Genomic DNA, 21,475 nt, shown 5'->3' with positions numbered 1-21,475 from the left:
ATATTTCATTCACTTAAGAAGATAATATGCATACTACATGCAAATCATGTTGTTAGATAAATAGAAGTTGTTTTTTTTATTATTCCAGTCACCAAGTGGTTCCCATTTTCTTTACTTTACTGTATTACATAATATGCCAACTCATTAGGAGACGCTTGAATCCTGTACATTGCTTTAAGTTTTATTGCTACAAGGTAATGCAGTGCATATGGTACAATACAATTCAAATTCTCAATATGAACAAAAACAAGTGCATACTTGCACATTGCATGATGATAATTTGGCTGGATTACACAAGCCAAACACATTTTTTTTAAGAGTTATCAAACATTGAATATTAGAGGAAATATATAAAGATCCAAAAATATGCAGCATGCAATTAAAAATGTTCAGCAAAAATTAAAAACTTACATACAATTCATTCACACACCTTCAATATTCATTGCTCTACATCTATGAAACATTTATGAGCCGCACCGACATTACACTCCTACACTTGTGTGAAATCTATTAGACACACAACATAGAAACTATATAACCTTGCAAGTAATTTAGGTTCAACATTCAACAATATGTTGTTGACAAAACAAAACTGAATAAATAACAGCATCCACTGCCACAGTATATCTGACAAATGTTGTTATGAAACACTTTCAATGACAGTGATGTACGAACCATCTCACCTTGGATTCTTGAACTTTTTGGAGAATGATGTCATGTTCCTCTTCACCCATGTCAAACACCTTGAAGAGATGATATATATTATAACAGAAACACCCAGTTTCTTGTCACATTCAAAATAAGGAGAGAGCAGATAAAACGTTTGTCTAAAGCTGACATAAAATCCACTGCATTACCCACTGAAAATCCCTAAATCCATGATAAAATATTTGATTCAGTCAGAGCTCCAGAAAGGCACCTGACACTGCAGGCACAAAAGAGGCTACGAATCTTAGCATGATATCATCTGAATGGATGTAATATTACAGCTGAATATCAGTACACAGTGTGACTGGACTTTGATGTTTAATCAGGTTTAAGCCGAGGGCATCTGCTCAGATTCTTACAGCCCACAAATTACACTCCTAGCCTGGCATCAAGGATGGATGGATGGATGGATGGATGGATAGATGGATAGATAGATAGATAGATAGATAGATAGATAGATAGATATACCTTTAGCAGGTAAGCAAACAGCTCTTCGTTACTTTTCACATGTTCTGATGAAGGCACTCCCACTCGGTTTACAACTGTGTACACAGTTTCCTCATAAAGCAGGTCCAGCTACATGAAAACACACTCCACTTAATAACAACCCTTCAAAAATAAAATGTTCTTTCATGCTTTCTGCTCTGCTGCACATCAAAAGCAGGGCTGAAAAAAAGAAAAGAAACACTCGACTGTGTTCAGTTATTGTGACTTTTAAGGTTTAATCCCTTCTGAAATACAATAAAAAAACAGAAACGCTGAGCTGACTCACCTCTGTTCTGCTGATTCTGTCGTGGACAAACGACTGGTCCACATGCTCTTGGGGTGGTGGCACCGTGCAGGCCCCTCTTTGGCACTGTCAAACAGAAACAGTTCAACCTAAACAAAACCTACCTTTCTTAAGTTGAGTAGAGCGTATAGAAGAGAAGGTCACAGTAAAGTATTACTGACAGCAGTCAAGTAGCATTTTACTGTCATAGCTGATCCAGGCGGAGCTGGTTTTAGCTACTATAGTAGTTTAGTCCAGTGGTTCCCAGTTTAGGATCTCACCCCATCCAAAGGGTTGTAAGATAAATCTGAGAGTCAGGGCGAGCAAAATATTCTTTTTTTTAAAACCCTTTCTGTGAAATACTTAATTCCATTTTTCTTTTTTTGGGACTGTTAACAACTCATAGACATCTAGAATGTGACCACTTGACAGAGATTTTTATAAATGGCCATATGCAAAAAAGCCTTAATGATTGTATTGTATTTAATGCATTTATCACATGTTTTTTTTATGTAAAATATTAATCAGAAAAATGTATTTAAATATTTTACCCCACTGTTGCCTTCAAAGCCAATCCACCTACAGTGAACCAACCAAAATCGCAACACATGGATCGCTGGAACACATTCCATATTTATATATCCACAGTAAGAAAAACAGACCCAAATTTAACTTCTCAGAAGATATAATGCCCGTCTACATGTCATGTAGTGTGAATGTTGCTCGCAATTTGCACATGAAGACATCAACCACTCTCAGCAAAGATGTTTATACAGCATTGCTGCCTTGTTAGCAGTGGCAGCAGGAGGAGCTGAAGAACATTGCCATCAACAGCAGCTTGTCACAGCTGAGCTTCCACTCTTCAGAGCGACGAACTCAGCCCAGGCCCTTCTGTCTACAAATGTCATTCTGGCCACGATGGTGGGCTGAATGACAGCACTGAGGCCTACTTGCTACGCAAAGATGCTCAAGTTTATAACAGATGGAAAGGTGGAAGTTAGGGTGGGGGTTACCTCAGCCTGGGCAGCCCGCAGCATGTTCTCCTGTTTCTGAAGGATGGCATTCACACGCTCAAAGAACTCCATACTCTCCTCGGAAATCCTGCCAAGACGAGGGAACAGATCTGCAATTTGTCTCTATATCAGAGATGGAATACTTGGAAAATCTGTTCATTTTATGAGGAAAGGTAAGATGAAATGCTTTATTATGGTAAACAGATACATCATCTCATCTGTGGTATTAAAAACAAAGTGATTCAGTGACAGTGGTGGGATCACACACTGCATCCTGTTTGCAAATACACATGATCTGCTTCCTTTTCATGTTGAGCTACTGGACTCCATCGCCTGCAGTTCAGCTCCTTATTTGCAATCAAACACCATCTTATCTCATGCACTAAAAAGCAAAGCAGGTCTGGACCAAAGCTCTCAGCGATCCAACATGTCTGCACTCTGCATGAACCATGTTAATCTAGTATGATGAGCAGGGCTGTGTGCAAAAATGCAAATGATGTTTTCTGTTTCCTACAGGTGTGAGTGAATCCCCGGACTCCCGCCAGCCCCAGTTGTCATGGTGATACAGGCACATTCAGGGAGGGAGTAGCTGGCTGAACACCTTGGGAATCCCCCCCACCATCTTCACCTCCCGAATCACTCACCAGGACACATTCCACCCTCGAGCAGAGCTGTCGGGATCAGCCTTCCCCCCCCCCACCCCTCCCAGCTTCTGTCTCCTTCGTTGTCTCTCAGCCAACCCCGTCACATTATACAGAAGAGCTGTCCACAGAGGCCCGTCACGCTCCTTTATTAGCATCATCGCATCACAGCAGGCGTGTGGCAGCCCATCCCAGCACCCACTGACGCTCACCATGGTGGAGGAGTGGATGTGAACCCATGAGGTATTGATGAGGACTAATGGCAGCCATGCTGGGAGAGTTGGTGAGGTTTCCACTGGTGTCAAACCCAGAAAAAGGTGGATTCAGTTAAAATGGTTGAAATCTTTTATCAATCTCAGACTAACTGTAAAATATCAAAATTATACAACACCTCATGCACACCATCATTTGTTTGTTTTTTTGATCAAGTCATACTTTATAGTAGGGCTGCAACAAATAATTATATTATTGATGGATTAATGGCATGGTCCATAAATGTCAGAGAATTGTACAAATTACATATCAGATATTTGCAAAGTTAACATTATTCAGATTGCTTGTTTTCTCTGACCAACAGTTCAAAACCCAAAGATATCCAGTTTCATGTTCTATAAAACATAGAAAACCAGAAAATATTTCTATTTTAGAAGCAAGAACAGGTGACTTTGGGGTATTTTAACTTAAGCATGTAGGATTTAGTGGCATCTAGTGGTGTAGTTGGTAATGCAGTGTTGAATCATGGTGGACTCTGTCTGCATATATGAAAGGCTCATGCTAGGTATCAAAAACATAATGGCACTTATTTTCAGGTGATTATACACAAATGAAAACATCAATTTCTGCCATATTCTGCGAATAGAAACAACTTTGTGTGAGTTCAACCTTTTATTTGTTAGCGTTAAAACTATTTTGCAGCAAAGACAGTTCTTTAGTTTTCAGCACCACTGCTGTGTTTTATTGACAGGCCCTCAATAACTGTTCGAAAGCTTGAAACTACAAACCTTGTCTACAGTCTGCAAAAAACTCCACAAACAAACAAAGAGATGGGAGGCTTTTTTTTTTTTTTTTTGGAGCTTACAGTTTTCATTTGCACATATAGTACAAATCAGCTTCATTTGTTTGTAATACTTGTGAGACACTCAATTCTCTCGACAGCCATCTCGTATCCAGAAATCTGTCCTATCATCTGTTAGTCAAACAGCTTGTGGATTTGTCCAGACAGACTGGGAATTTTTTGTTTCAAGCTTTGGGACGACGCGTTTATGAGCAGAAATCATGTCCAAATGATGCAAATCGAGTAAATTCTGATTTGATACAGCTCTCTCTCTCTCTCTCTCTCTCTCTCTCTCTCTAGAAACACACACACGCACGCACACGCACACACGTACACACACGCACACACCAGCAGAATAACAAACTGATTTGATGTTGCTAGGTAACAGGTCCATTTTTTTTAAACCGTCATTTTATTCTAATTTATTTTCAGAAGTCATTCAATTCTGTTTTCCTGTCTGGAGAGTAAATCAGAAGAAAAACATAAATAAAAACATGAACACTCTGAACTTCTTTTATGCGCGAGAATATGTGTTTAAAGGTGACTATTTGGGAGCGTGACGCTGACAGCAACCCCCACTTCAATCTTCAATATCATATGGCAGTGCATACATAGTAATTAATATTGCAGACATCGCTGTCATCTGCAGCATGAAAGACAATGTGACATCTCTATGCATTCTAATAAAATAAGATGATTTTTAGAGCTGATTCATCACGGTTGTCAGTGAATAAAATCAGCCTGGGGCTCCTATCAAACCCAAGGAACACCATGACAACGACCCCTCCTCAAATACTACATGCACTTTAATCTAATTCACATTTAATTAAGCAACAAAGCATTACAGGCGATAAGACTGGAGATACAATCACAACAGCTCATCTCTCCATTCAATAACCTGTGAACTACTGACTGTATACTAGTATACAGATTTGTTATACCAGTATTGTGTCTGTTTAAATGATAAGTCTGAAGATATATCTTCTTATTTAAAAAAGCTTTTTTTTTTTTAAATAAACTCTACAGTATCAGCTTTAAAAAAAACATTTTTAAAGATGCCTTCAATAGGAACAAATAGAGCTGAGTGCGAGTTAAGGCTGGAAACATCAAGAAAATACTGAGAGATGGAATGGCACATGCTAGTTTTATTCATAATAAGAAAACTATAGAATAACACAAACCTTATCCTTTAAATGTTCTCTGTTTAATGTCATTGTAAACTGATTGTATTATTATGCATTAATTAAAAGATGAGCTCAACTGTGGCACCGAGGAGTCAAAGCCATTAATGACACCGCAGCGAGCCCAGGATTGAAAACACTGTGAAGTCCAGCTGTTGACAGAGATTGAAGTTAACAGTGAACAATAACAAACCAAAATAGAAATTTAAATATGAATCCCTGTCGGTAACTTAATAACGCCTGGTCAAGGTCATCTCTGACAGTGTCTTGTACATTTCCACAGATTTAACATCCAGTTCACAGAGAGGTAAAAACATAATTTGCTCAACTGAAATAAAAAGTTCACCCACACTGTTCTGTTATGCGAGCTAAGCTCTGACAGCCGACTATACTAGTGGGTCAACAACAGTGGACAGAGCAGCCCAAATCCACCCGGCCTCATTTGCAAATTCTCAATTAAAGTGAGAGCGCAGGCAGGGCAGCGGCAGTCTGAATGGATAACAAAGATCAGCAGCCTGTCTCTAATGATGAGCACTCTGGGTGTGTGCACGGCAGAGGCTCAGTGGGAAGGTTGTAGCACCAGGGAGCTGGCATGGGAAATGAGGAAAAGGTGAGATACTGACAGCTCAAATCACTCTTTAATGACAAACACAAATAGATTAAATTGTGTTAAAAAAATCTAATTTAAAATGCTAATTTGATAAAACACACTGAGACACCATCAAGAATATGCATGAAATAAAAACATAGATGAAAGTGTGCCAAACACACCTGTGTAGGTCTAGAATGATTCATTCAAATCCAAAATTAATTAGTGCTCAACACAGCATCTGAGGTTATATTCCATGTTAAAAATAGACATAGTCGTCATTACAAGTATAAGTTCACATCATGGCAGTAGCCTGTGTTTAGGTTGCTATAGAAACCTCAGGTTCGTACTATTACTTTTGGCTTCAGATGAAGCTTCAAAACAAGACTGAAAAAAAATCTGATGTTACCTGTATAACACAACTTTACATGATGCTGCAAGGCCATGAAAAATAGGAGTAATCCATTACATCCTTGTGAGAGATCAGACAAGATGAAGACGGAGACAGAGGAACAAAATTCACTAAGATCCTGTTTATTCTCCATGACACAGTGCTGCCGAGCACAAATGATATTAATCAAGAAAATACACAACAAACATAAGAAGCAAAACAGAAAATAAAAAAGAACATAATAAGAATACATACATACAGTACATATAGCATACCATACACACATATGTATATCTATACGTACACAAAGACAGTCCATACATACAGTATACAACATGGACATACATACGAATGCATACAAATACTAATATATACTGTGTATCCACATGTATTTACAGGAAATACGTAACAATTAATAACAAATCAACAGATAAATCAGTGGGTCATTGTGAGCACTTTGCTTTACAAATAAAAGATTTTTCTGCGTGTATATAAATGGAAAAAAACAACAACTACATTTGTATGTTTGTATGAAGTATAGAGTAGTAAGGAAGATGAAAAGTAGATTTGCCCAGTGTTTCTTGATTAGCTTTAGTCTATAAAATGTCAAAAAAACATACTAAAAAACAACAAAATAGTCATCACAATTTCCCACTGCCCATGGTGACATCTTCAGATTTCTTTTTTTTGTCTGATTAACAGTCCAAAACCCAAAGATATTTAATTTTACTATCATTTATGTTGAGGAAAAGCAGCAAGTGTTCACATTAGGAAAACTGTAACTCAAATATTTGACATTTTTGCCTAATAAAGGATTCATTCATTACAACAATAGTTGCAGATTAATTTATTTTGAAGTAATCTAACAATCACTGTTTCAATCCGTTTGGTTTTCTTAGCTATTCCCAGATGAAATTTTTACATTAGTAAGTTATGGGGAAGCCTTCTGTTTGTCTTTTATCAGGAAAAAAGGCTTGTAGCAAAAGTGATTTCTCTACTCCTCCCTACTATACAGCTATAGTACATGCAGTTATATAAATAGCATATAAAAAATGCGGTGCACTCATATGTTGTATGAGACGTGTGGACACTAGAACCTTGTGGTGCAAACTGATGTACAAGAAAGCAGCATTTATGATCCCAGTCAGAACCTGACTGTGCATGTAATAGTGTGGTTGATGTGTCCTTGGGGGACATGCAGCTTGTGTGTGGCCCGCTCACAGCAAGTCACAACTCTGGAATAAATGCCAAACACATTAAAACACTATGTTGACAAGAAATGATCACCTGTGGCTCCAGCTGGATGGCCAGTGGAAAACAAATGGATAACAGACAAGAATTATCGTTTATGAGCTTGTGCAGCTGTTTTCAAAGAGGCATGTCATTATCTTTCTGTGCTACACTGAATGCAATTCAATTTTCAGTAATAAAAAGAGTCTCATTACTGAAGCTATTACTTGTTCTGAACGTCAACAATCAAGCAAATATTAACTGTAGTCAGAAACTATGTGTCTACAAAGAAAAATATACTAATAAACAGCCTAAGTCCTGCGTCATTTGTGTCAGACAGTACTGCAGAAGGTAATCTGAAAGCAGAAGCAGAGTGCATCACAGCCCCTACTTTTAATAAGAAAAGACACAATGTTCAGGCTATGAATTTAAATTTTCAGCTTCGCTACATTTTCATCAGGTAAACTCTGCATGACAGCAAAGTAAAAACAGTCATGAAACGCTAGCAGAGTTATTAATAACGAAATGAAAAAAGTCCACAATTGCCACACTGAGGAAAAAAAAACCTTTCTAATAACCAGAAACTAGCTACAGAACTTGAAGTCCTGCAGTAGTGTGTATGTGTGCACAGTGGTGACTCACCTGCGAGGTAAGGGGTCAGGACAGTGTGTGAGGGGGCTGCTGGCAGTGGGCGGTGGCTCCCTTCGGCTCCTCAGTGACTGGCTCCTCTGCACCTGCCTCAGCACACTGCTCTTCAGGTCCAGCAGCGTCGTCATGATCTTTCACAGCCAGGACAGACAGAGAGCAAACATCAGACCCCTGTTCGGAATGATATCAGCTTTGGGGACATATTTATAAAACCATTTTTTCCCCTAGAAATGCAGTTGTTTGTGAGATTCTTTTGGTCTAATCAGCTGCATAATCACCCCCCTCCCCCTGCTCTTTTAACATAATTATACTCTTCCTCAGCAGAAGGTGTGTTCTATTTCTGTCCGAGTCTGACTGATGCCGCGGGGTGTGAAATCCATCTTCCACCTTTAAGTCCAGGCCAGTTCAGAGTCGACTTAAAAGCCACATTTGGAAATGTTTACTGAACGTATTAATCATAGACCTGGAGCCGCATCAAGAATATGTTGCTAAAAAACAGATGAGTCAAAGCCAGATGACGTAAAAAAGAGAGAATATGAAAATTTTTCTGAGCTTTTATGAAAAGTTTACTCGACTGTGGGCTTGCAAATGCTAAATGTTGGGCTAATTTTAGATGAGAAGTTCATAGAGAAGTAGTCTAATAATGAAGAAACGCACTGGTGTTTAATGTGAAGCACATTCAGTAATAACCTCTGTATTTACCTGCACAAGAACCGTATATAATCTGTAATTAAACTATTAACCGTATAATTTACACATTTCTGTGCAAACAATAGAATTTTACTGGCATTCATTGCAAAGCTGCCATGTTTTGATTTATGAGGAACATAGAAGGAGAAGGTGGTAACACACAAGTGTTCCTAACAGTGAAACCTTCACAGCAAGGGGCTGCCAGCAGGAGATGGTGTCATGCTTTGCTCACAGGCACATCAACATCAGGTGTTAAAGTTGCCCGAAGGCCTTGAGAAGTCACACACTCCATGTTGATGTCAAACAGAAAGCAGCGGAGAGGCCATTTACGTGATTACCGTGCAAGTTGATTTGATTTTATGCCTGTATTTGTTTTTATTGTCTGTTGGGCAACAACAAACCAGGTAATGTTAGTGAGTGTTGGTGGATGGACAGAGCCAGGCTAGCTGTTTACAGTCTTAATGCCAAGTCATGTTAGTCAGCTGCTGGCTGTAGCTTCATATTTACAGTAGCAACATATGAGTAGTATCAATCTCCTCATCTAACCCTCTTGGCAAGAAAGCAAATATCTAAATATCTAAAATATATACAGTATTTCCCAAAATGTCTCACTAGTCTTAGTAATAAAACAAAGAAAATCTCTTGTGCCTTTTAACCAAACAGACAATTTATCATAAGAAACCAGCTCTAACAAAAAAAATGCATTTCAATCCAGTATTTACATTTGTGTTGTTTTCATTTGCCAGCTTAACATTAATGAATGTATTTATTAATAAATTACCCATTTTAAAATCATTAACCAGAGAAACAGCTAAACAGAAGGCAAGTGTGAATGATTTAATAAACACACATTACATAACATCATTAATTTTCACTGTGATAAGGTTTAACACATGCTGGAACATTATCTAAGCATTTGTACAGAAAGGTATACTCTGTGTTATCATGACTGTGATACATGAATGTAGAAAAATGAGCCTATCTGGCGACCTTTGAGAGATTGGCACTGTGTTGCTAAGCAATTCGCTGCGACCAAGAGCCATAAAGTGAACTCTCATTTTGGCTTCATGGTGTCTTTAAAATATAACTGAATTATCTGACCTCATAACAATATTGTGCACTATCAGTGGTCCCTGCAGAGGAAGAGCTAAAGAATAAAATAAACTGTTCTGTTCAGGGATATTCAATGAAACTGTGTTTGTCTGCGTTTTCCCCAGGTAAAATGGTAAAGAGAAAAAAGGCAAAGAAAACGTCAAGTGAGCTACTACTACAACAGTTTTTTTTTGCAATAGTAACATCAATTGTTTTTATAGCAGCTCAGTTGAGTCTGTGGGTACAGGGAGCTTAAATATAAATGGTCTATATACTCTATTCTCAAAGGGCACATGATTGATATGAATATTATATTTAAGTGTTATGCCTTTTTTTTGTCAAAAATCACAAAGACAATGAATGTCATGACATATCTATGGTATATCTAGCCTTTATTAGGAGTTAATCCTTTTAATCTCCACAGAAGGTTGGATGTCTATAAATACCTTCGGTTCAATATTGAAGTCGGTCACTAAACCCTCACAGGATCAGAATACATTTATTAGCTGCCACATTTTTCAAGTACAACAGTGCACTGCTACTGTGACAGCAAGGCTGTTTACAGTGCAGGCTAGATTTCATTTCATTATTCAATTCAAGCAGGAAAATGATGTGATTACAAGGACATTAATTGCATAAATGTCAGTAGTTGCTACAGCAAAACACTCAAGGATGCTCGCACATCTGCCTAGCAACTGAGAAAGAGAGTGAGGTTGATTGTCACATCAAAGAGACTCCTCAACAGCATCCAATCACTTTTGTCCCCGCTTGTCCAATTTACAGCATTTTAACTGTGATGCAAGGTTCTTATAAAGGGGACTCACCCCACCTGGATGACTGGGAGTCTTTTGTGAGGCTCCAACAGTGACGACAGAAGAGAAAGAGCACTCAAAAAAAAAAAAAAGTGGAATGACAAGGACACAAGGGAGAGAGTTTGATTGATGGAGAAGTTGTTTCAGAAGACAGTTATACAGACTCAGACAGTCAGACACTCTTTTCAAGAGTTGACAGCCAATGTCTGTACATTTGTGTGAAAAAGAAGCAATGAACCGTGGGCTGGGAGCTTGTTCTGATTCTCTAGCAGGCAAAAGACACAATAGTCACTGTTATTACCAGACTGTAATAGAGGACAATTAGCTCAGTGTGCTTGTGGACAGAGGTTCTGAGCTAATGCTGCACATTTTACAAGCAACCTTGATTTTGAATTTTCTTTTTTTCCGGTGGCACTCCTGAAGGTTGCATGGTTTGAATTACATGGCTCGCACCGGAATGGATCCAGAAAATGAAACCATCATTCAGTGCTCCAGGCCAAATGCTCAGAGCACAGTGTGCAGTCGGCTTTCCTGATGAAAGTAAGCCAGAAATTTGTGGTACAAGTTCCATCATTGGCTGAGCCAAAAGGACAGTATGCTATCGATCCGGGAGGCTGACACCTGTTATCCACTTGGAGTATCCACACTTTGCTCTATTAGACTGAAGTGTCGATACTCCCTCCCTGTCCGATATAATCATTTCCAACATGCTCCACTAAGAAGCAGTGGACATTTCCTCAAATTTGACTTCAGATAATGTTTTTACAAAATGGCAGCCAGGGATAAGGTGTGGAGAACTACTTTCAATCAAAGATGGTGAATGTGTATATAAACACTGAGCGAGCCAACTAGATGTCAACATGTCTCATGTGGTATTGCATTACGGTCTTCTCAAGTGAGTAGAGTAGCTGCCTCTTGTATGATGGATTTATTCTTGTATGCTCTTTGAACGTCACTGCTAAAAGTGTTGAGAAAGCTCTTTGCATTTGACTGAATCTCAGAGTTGTTGATACTTCATGCTGTCAATCTCCATTGTGACTGCACTGAAAATATGTCAAAAATATGAGGGCATAATAGTTAAGTTTATTTACTTGAACTTCCACAGGAATAAAAACAGTTGGATAACCTGTAGTGAGTGACTGTTTTTACCATCACTGCCACTGAAATAAGAGGTGTACACATGTAGATAGCAAACCTGTTTACCCTGATGCTCTAAAACAACACAACACTATACATTTTATGAGAATACGAACACTTTATAGCAACATTCCGCCTCTGAAATCCCAGATAACTCTATTTGTATTTGTGAAGCAATCAGTTTGTAGGATTCACTTGCCCGCCTGTTCCAAGCGTGAAGGATGAACTACGCTGCATGAAAAACGCGAGAAAAATTCGAAATGCCCTATTTAGGGGATGTATGCGCTTTGTCCATTTTGATTTAGTGTAGAAACATGGTGGTTTAACATAGTGGACACTGTGCAAGAGGACGTCTGTAGATAGGCTCATTCTAATATGATAAAAACATAATGATTCTTATTTTCAAGTGATTATACGATAATGAAATACATTATATTCCATTTCTGCCCATTCTGCAACAAAAGCCCCCTAAATGTTACACATGGACATTTAGGTAGTTTCTTATTTGGTGTAATAACATTGCATTTTTGTATTTTCTCATGGTCAGTTCGTTTAAAAGGAGGAGTTACCTCTACAAAAAAAAAAGAAAAGATTTTATACAATATTCCAAAATTGGTCCTTATTTCCCAGGCTTCCAGTCTCATTGGTAACACAACACTACATTTACAATGGACACAGCTACCTAAGGTGAGAAAATGTTGCTGTACGCCCCACTTACTTGGAGACAACAGTGTTATGCTCTCTTCGTGACATCTTTAAAAGACTGCGCAGCTGAAATACCTAAGGTGTTTTTTTTTCCTCACTGTGATAACAGGAAAACAGGTTTTCCAACTTCAAACTATGCTGTCACAGATGGAAAAATCTTCTCGGGAATCGCATCAGATCCACTACATGCTGGCTGGAAAGCGTGGACTGTTGACAGCTAACAGCTGTCTCCCAGGTGAACTCATTTCAATTACAGGAGAAGATCTCTCCCAACTGGATTTCACTCTGTCTCAGCCGTCAACCCATAGTGGCAAAATGGGTCGACGTGCCACTGACTGTGGGGCGCTGGCTGCCAAGGAAACACTGTCAAAGCCAAGTAAATGCCTCTCTCGCTACATTGGTGCCGAAGTCATGCCAGGGAAACACACTTGCTCACCAGTGTCTTTCTCCTGAGAGAGCCAAATGAGCCCGGCAGCCAAAGGCGCCTTGCTGATAGGGATGGTGTGTCTCTATGGTAACAGCAGAGGAAAAGTAGCTGGTAAATACAGGTAAATGGAATTCTACAAAGACTGAAAAAAAAGAACCTTGATGTTTAAATGTGTTCACCTCAACACAGCCAAACATGGAGAGAAATATATCTACACAGTAAAGCAGTCAGGCCATAATCTGTTGACCCAACAATACAACCATAATCTAGGTGTAAATAAAACACTTTCTCCGCAACATAACATCTCAATCTGCCAGTGACAGTGTCAATCAGTCATGATAATACTTCAATATAACTCTCATCTTTTCATTCCTTTCACATTTGATGTTTTCACTGTGTACGTCAGACAAAAGGCAGCAACAGACACTGTAGCAGGTCAATAAAGTAACAAGGTTCACAATGTGTTCTGCTTCAGCCGGTCATTAGCTGCTTCAAATGACCCCTGAAGATTAGCCTTTGTGTGGTTTTCATTAACGTACCTTTCTAAGTCATTAGTCTTTTGTTGTTGAGCACATCTGCAGGTGTGTGTTTGAGTGTGAAAAGCTTCCTCCTTTAGACTGTTGAGTGTTTCAAATATGGGGGACAGAGAGGAGGGCGGGGGGGTGATTTTCTACATTTCTTTGTCTTACAATCAGTGTAATTAGGAGCATGCATTTAATTCATTACATTCCTCCTGAGCCTCTAAAATAAAAGGGAAACATTAACCGTCTCCTTTCATGATGATGTTTGACAGTTTATGTAATTGAATCAAACAAGACGTGCCCTTCATGGACTTAATTTAACCACATCAGCCTGAGGGTGAGGGTACACCTTCATATCATAAATGTAAGTAGATTATTCTGTAGTGTCGCTGATGTTAAAAAAGCATGACTATAATAACCTTTTAGACAGAAACCAAGAGCCCCATCATCGGCCATCAATGTTATTATTTGCTGGCCCTGAGGGACGTATAGGCTAAATGGATCGAGCTGCCAGTTCTTTAACAAGCTTTTCCAGTGGATTGGATGCGGAAAACTGTAGACATCACTGTGATCTATACTGTATGCACCTGTAGATAACACATAATCTATAATACAGCAGGCTCTGGCCTAGAGAACCAGTTGCCTATTCCCAAAAGCTCCCGATGTCTGTGTTGTCAAGGCACATGACAGGCACTTTGGCTTAGAAATTGATTGCCGGAGAAAATCCCAGGAACTGACGGCTGTGAGCTTTTGTAAAGGGCGTCTGCACCACAGCCAGGCAGCAAAAATTACTGACAGCCACGCACCAAATATAAAACTTAAACAATGCCACAAATCCTCGCTTATTATACCAGAGATAATACATGCTTTGTCACCCTGAAAACACTCACTACAGCAGTAACACTCTCTACTGTCAAAAATAGCAGCCAGCGAGTCTTTATGCAGAGGCAATAATACAACCTCCATAGTTTACGCAAAAAACATCAATCTGCATCTACAGGACAATGTGCTACAAAACAAGTGATGCTCTGAAGTCATACAACTGCTCACACATGCTATAATTAACGGCGTACTTCCGAAGAGAACAACTGAATACTATATTTGTACAACATTACCATAAGATTTTTATGATGCTTCTGTGAATGTGTGGCAAAGGGAAAACACTGGGAAGCAGTTTTTAATAGACAGGTTTTTGAGTAATGACCACTGATATACTGTCTGATAATAGGAGGTAAGGATTAATTAATGCCAAATGAAGTCATAATAATTAGTCTAAAGTGGAGTTATGAGCTGCCGCCGGCGGCTTCTTAAGAAAAGAGGAGAAAGGCACACAGAGACACATCATTTCTTCACATGCACGCCACCTTATTTTCTATCAGACGGCACTTTCATGCAATAATGAAACATAGTCAGTTTTATTACCCATTTAATCTGCTACAGCTGTCACTGGGAGAAAAGATAATTGTGTGTGTGTGTGTGTGTGTGTGTGAGTGAGAGAGAGAGAGAGAAAGAGAGAGAGAGAGAGAGAGAGAGAGAGAGAGAGAGAGAGAGAGAGAGAGAGAGAGAGCTCCACAAGCATGAGATTGATTTATACACAGTATGAAACTCAGCATGTTACTAGAAGGGTTAAAATCACATCAGGAGCAAGAGGTCTGAACTTGCTTTTATTCTCATAACAGATACAACCATCATGGATACAACCATGGAAGCGTCTTTGAACATGAGGCTACAAATGTTACAAAAAGTGCACTGAAGATGTTTGCAACCTGTTTTCATGAGTAAAATAACACACCTTCATGTCAAGTACATGCTTTATCTGATGTGGTGCTGCTCTGTTGCACCTATGTTTGTGTGTGTGCGTGTGATTCTTGATGGGTGTGGGGCGTCTCTAGCTAGTATTCGGATTTATAACAACAGTGCATTCACAGAAAAAAAAAGGCTAAACAATAAACAAATCTTATGAAATCGTATATATCATCATATCATATTAGATCAGGCAAAACAATGTAACATTTTAATGAATGCATGTCCAGAATATGCCTAAATCTGGTTCCACACAGAGACAAGTTGAGCTGAAGATCAGGTTTCCATTAAGATCTTTATAATAAACAGAGAGGGAACTTTTGGCCATATAAGAGTCATAGTGAAGCTTTGATTATGTTCCTTCTCACAAAAGTGGAACAGGTCTGATTGATGAGTTGTACACAAACATTAATATTATCTGAGCATCAACAGAACTTTATCCAAAAAAAAGAAGAAGACTCAATTCAAATTATTTTTAACTACAGACAAATTCAGATCAACAGGTGCCAATCAAGCAACCACCATAGTAACGCCAGCATGAGTCAGTGAGGCTGGTGCTTGTTTTTGCTTTAATTATTCTAAACCATAGAGGTCATTTGCATGCAGTTAAATCAGATTTTTTTAAAAATCCAGTTTACCTGTGTCTCCTGACAGTTGTCCAGTGTGAAATGTCTTTGCTGCTGCGTGTGTCAGAGTTGCTGTGGATCAGAGCTCTGCAGCAGGACGCCGTTTCCTCTGTGAACGTGGCGCAATCAACTTGAGTGAAAACAACGTTTGGATATTTTTCTCCTGATAGTCGACAGACAAAAGCTCATTTTGGTCCTTCCAAATGCCTTTCCTGAGCTCACGCGCCACCGATGCTCACCCAAATATGGCCATAGGAAGTGCATCGACACTTCACTGCCCTCGACTACTGTCGGAAATATCGTGATTACGAGTTGAGAGCGCAACACTGTTGCACGGTTGACGCAAAACGCAGCTCAGAATTTAAAAAAATAAAATAAATCTAAACCTTTGTGAAGGTTGTGAGGAAATGTGAGAACAGGTTTTTAAATATAAGTGTATACGTGTGATAACCCACTTGTTGCTGTTGTGTGATCAGTGGTGGACTACAACACTAGAACTAGAACAGTGGGCCAGGACAAATAAAAAGGACACCAACTGCATGACGTGAGACACAAATGAAGAAAGTCCTGATGCATTCATTGTGAAACAAAATGTTTTATAATGTGACAGATTTAAAGAAGAACTACACATCAGTATAGCCAGCAGGTTTCCTATAGGCACTGAAGGACAATTTATTATTTTATAAGTGTATAATAATATGTTTTATCCACTTAAGGTGTATAATAATATGTTTTATCTACTGTAAGTGTATAATAATGTTTAATCTTCTATAAGGGCATGCAAATACTCCATACTCCAACTTTTTGTTCTGTCAATAAACTGAACAACAATAATTCAAAAGTATATGAAATAAAAATAAGAATAGAATACAATAGAAATTACACAGAGAAGTTAAACTAATAGGCAATAATTGTGTATCTGGTGTTGCTTGAACTAATAATGCAAAATCACCAAACATAACACCATCAGCTTAAAAAAAATCTCCTATTACATAGAAAGGTTTCAGATGGTGTTCATTATAATTCAAACTAGTAATTTCACTGTTTCCCCATCACATATAACAGTAAAGGTATTTCTCTTTCCATGCCTGGGTCTATCGGTACAGATGATGATTATTGATTCAGACCACAGGCACTTGACTAAAATGAAAAGTAGGAGTTTACGGTGTGCACCTGAAGGCATCACTTGACTGTTGCTGAGGGATGTCGCCGAGAAAAATCCTCTCAGCGACGGAGGATCAGCAGGTTGAGCTGTCAGTCACACTGAGATTCGTCTACTTTTACTTTGTTCTGCCTAATGAGCTCATTCACTGATTTAATTTGGTTACATGCAAATCTTAGTGGGCTACTCAGGAGGCCAAGGACACAACACAGGCTTCATATGCTGAACAATAAGTCTCAGTGTCTATCACTAACATACAGATGACCAAACATGACTATTTACCTATTACTCTTTACGTTGTTAACATAATATTTAAAAAAAACATAATGTAAATAGTAGATAATAACTAAGTGAAAATGTCGTAGTATTCTCATCAAATGATGGCTTTCTTAATAATAATCATGGCTGAATCAAGGTTTCAATTCAAGGCAGTGCAAGGAAATCTGAAGTGCTTTGCAAAAACTGGTTCAGTTGTATCCAAAGCCCAATCAGCCAGACCAAAAGACCAGACCACGCCATCAGAAGATCAATACACCGAGCTTAGTTCCCTGGGAGACAGTAAAGCATCTTCATTGCAGAATTTTCTAAATAAAGAACTTAAGAGGCCAATCAGCAAAAGTGCTGTCAAAACAGGCTGTCTTGTAGTGGTCTCAGAGGACGAGTGGCAGTTTCTAAACCACTACACAGGAGAGGAAACAAGGCCAGACACTTGAGGGGGGACAAAGAAGCACCAGCATTTCACAGCCGATGACAAAAGTCCCATTCATTGATGAATCCAGGTTTGAGTTTTATGCCAGTAACAGAAGGGTGTGCAAGCTAATGATACCACAGTGAAGCCTGGTGGTGGGAATGTACTAGTCTGTGTGTGTGTTTTGCCTATTCTGGGGTACACCCATTGACTATCATCTGATGACAATTTAGCCCTTAAGGTTAATGAGAATGACAAGAAACATTATCTACTCAAATGTCACTGGTCAACACTACTTGGACCATAGATGTAAACCAGAATGCTTCTGGTGCCAATATCTCGGTCCCTTGCCTAGAGGGACCACCATGAACTATTATGTTAGTACAGTATAGGGCATGCCAAATAAATATGGCAAATGCACTTCATTCTTCAGAGATACGCTACACCTTCTGGTTTGCATCTTCAGCAGGATAGTCACCACAAACACACCTTAAAACTTTGCAAGATATATAGAGAGCGAGAGATCAAAAAAGACCAGACTGTCATGGACTTTCCTTTACAGTCACTTCACCTTAACCTCATTGAACATTTATGTTGAGCACTTGAAAACTAATAAAGCGTTCTTGGACATCACAAGAACCTCCTTGGAAAACATTTTACACACACTTGGAGACTGTGGAGTCCATCCCAGAGAGTCACTCCCCAAGAGTTCGATGTTTATCCACCATAAATAAATATAGTAATAAATTTCTTTTAATTTTCCTGGTCCTGGTTTTCTTTATTGACTCCAGTGCTGCTTGACTGACATTTCTATAGTTATATTTACAGCGTATGCAAATAAGGTTTAGCAGAAGCACTTTGAAGCTCTGGTGTCACTGCACGCATCAGATGTTTTTTCCCTCGTCTGTTTGCACATTAGAACACATGAACAGAAGGGCATGTGCACAAATGCTTTAAATAGACACAGGAACATTAATTATATGCTTGAGGTGGAGAGGTGCCCATCCCCAAGCATCGAAATTATTTTACACATGACCATTATAATACAAGCTGCAGTCAGACACCATCTAATAACATCGGACTGACAATTCGGGAATGGAACCCTTCATCAGCATCAACAAAGTATCAACATCCCGCAAGTGTGGAGTTTCCTTATCACTGTTTACCTACAATAATTTACATAAGAGCCACTTCTGAAGCTTTCATTATCTCATATGGAAAATCACTTAGTGAGAGTGAAATTTGTTTATTACGCCCATCTAACGTGAAATCAAATCGGATTTGTTTTAGAAATAATGTACTGTGGTATTGCAAATCTATGCTGCAAACACAACGCTGCTCAAAAGGTTTAAAAGCCATTTTGGAGTTGCAAAACAATACCACAACACTTCAGCTATACATAACGCAAACACTTCAACATTCAAGACGATAATAGCTGCAGTCCAGAACCACCGTTTTTCAGCTCAAAGTCAGTACTAGTTAATACGGCTGGACCATGTTTGGATGATTTCCAATGTTAAGGGCTTAACTTGTTTGTTTTTTGGACTTAGATTGGCATTTTCTCACCAGAGAAGGAAAGGAATTTTTACTTGGGACTGTGAGTGCCTCCTGAGCTGTGAATGAGGCGGACAATAGCAAAGAAACAGACTGACACCAGAAGCCTTCTCCAATTCCTTAATGAAGGAAACAGTTTCTCACTGATTTTGAAATGTTTTGACATCATTTCAAAATTTCTGCAAAACTGAACAGAAGGCTTTCCTCGTGTTGAGTGATAATACACATGTGACCCTGTGCCTTGTTTCCATGGACACATCATTAGAGAATTTCCCCAGCTGGACCCAACTGCTTGACGTGTCGACGGCAAACACCAAGTGAGTTTCAGGTCCAACACTCATTCTGATTTAAGTTCTATAGCTGTTACTTACTGGAACACATTTTTCCTAGAACAAAGTTTTAATATATATAAATATAATATGATTTTAATATATCTACATATGTATTATGAAGAATGCAGTACCAATCAGTGTCAAGTCACTGCCATCTTCAATTTTCGTATTCACTCAGATACTTATTGTTCTCATTAGTCACATTTGTCTGTAGAGAAATTAGATTTATTGTATAGAAACTTTTTGATTTTGTAGTACATTACACAATTACATTTTCCCAAACGTAATAGCAGTTGAAGTAGGCAGAATGAGCATGTGCACACTGGCTACTTCCCAATGGCATGTTGACCATCATCATGTCACTGGAATCAAGGCTCAGCCCCAAAGCCTGCAACATTGGAGGCAGCAACACGTTTGTAGTGTTTGATGATGTGAACTGGATTCAGATAAGTGTTGACAGGTTTCAGAAATGCACCCACCACAGGGTTGACCCACATTGTTGAGTGATGAGAAGCACAGAGCTGTTTTCAAATCTTCCAAAGCAGCAGTAAGCCTACATTATAGACAGAGGGGTTGAAACGCTTATGTGCTGTTTGATACACACAGTATGTAAGCTTTCACACATCTGGAGCAATTCAAACTATAAAACTAAAACAGCATTGGTGATTCACGCAGACTCAGTCACAGACAAGGAGCAGCTCATTTGCAGTTTGGTGGTGCACAGCGTTTTTCCTTCGAGGACAGGTATCAAGTTTCCTTCCACTTGATCTTTGTGCGTATGCCGAGACTGTATGACATCTGACAGAGATTAATTTATACACAATAAAACAATTAGTTGTACTCTGTGTTTACAGTAAACAGTTCGATCCATCAGTGAGAACCAACAGCTGATAATCTTCTGTCAACACAAAATGACACTTAATACTCATCTCTAGGAAAATTGCTGTGTAGTTATTGACGTGATGAGCATAGCAACAGCACTTTAATTTCAAACGGACCCTTTAATTGAGTCATTAGAACAGCAACATATGATGTTGAAAATTTTATATTTACAATATGCTGTGTATGTTGTGAGTCGAGCAACAAGCCCATCATGACACAACTCCTCCGTAATGTTTAAAATGTGTTCTCTCTAGCTGATTTCACATCAGTTATACTGTAATTGCAGTATGCAGAATAAAACTGATATCAGTAACCCCACATAATATTTGAACATGAAGTGTAAACAGGATGTTCTATCTTGACTGTAAGTGCAAAGTCTATATTACCTTAATTAGGCATCATTAAACCCAACTATCCTTGTGATATTTGTGGGCGTATTTTCTCCTCTCTTCTATCTTTATCTTCTCCACCCACTTACTTGAAAAGGAAAGCGGATGATTCATATTGATTAAATACTTACATGCATGAACCACTGACACACAGTGTTTTCACTCTCAAGTTCATTTTAATTGAATCCTACATTCTGTGCTGTTAAAGCAGCAATCTTCTAATTATTCTGTTTGTTTCATTTAAGACATGCAACGACGTGGACAAATAGATAAAGTAGTGTATTTAAACTTAACTCTCTTAGTACATAGATGCTGTACACAGACATCACTATATCATGATCACAACCCCCTGCCCAGAAACACAAGATTACTGCAATTAGATATACATTGTTATATATTTGCACATATGGACACATCATGTCCCTCGCTGT

The 21,475-nt window shown here is 38.7% G+C and overlaps 1 protein-coding gene across 1 annotated transcript in view; it reads right to left on the bottom strand.

Annotated features, from left to right (window-relative positions):
- Positions 1–16,300, bottom strand: part of baiap3 (BAI1 associated protein 3) — a 28,116-nt gene extending 11,816 nt beyond the window's left edge. Inside the window, exons 1-6 of the mRNA XM_019260266.2 lie at positions 16,050–16,300; positions 8,219–8,355; positions 2,491–2,578; positions 1,481–1,564; positions 1,177–1,284; positions 684–743 (exon numbers count right to left, since the gene is read on the bottom strand). Coding sequence (XP_019115811.1) covers positions 684–743; positions 1,177–1,284; positions 1,481–1,564; positions 2,491–2,578; positions 8,219–8,352 — 474 coding nt within the window. The 5' untranslated portion in view covers positions 8,353–8,355; positions 16,050–16,300. The remainder of the gene's footprint in view (positions 1–683; positions 744–1,176; positions 1,285–1,480; positions 1,565–2,490; positions 2,579–8,218; positions 8,356–16,049) is intronic.
- Between the last annotated feature and the right edge of the window lie 5,175 nt (positions 16,301–21,475).

This window comes from Larimichthys crocea, chromosome XII, assembly GCF_000972845.2.
Source record: "Larimichthys crocea isolate SSNF chromosome XII, L_crocea_2.0, whole genome shotgun sequence".
In the NCBI taxonomy this organism is placed as follows: Eukaryota; Metazoa; Chordata; class Actinopteri; family Sciaenidae; genus Larimichthys; species Larimichthys crocea.
Note: the sequence above shows the minus strand (reverse complement) of the source record. Positions and strands in the feature narration are given on the sequence as shown.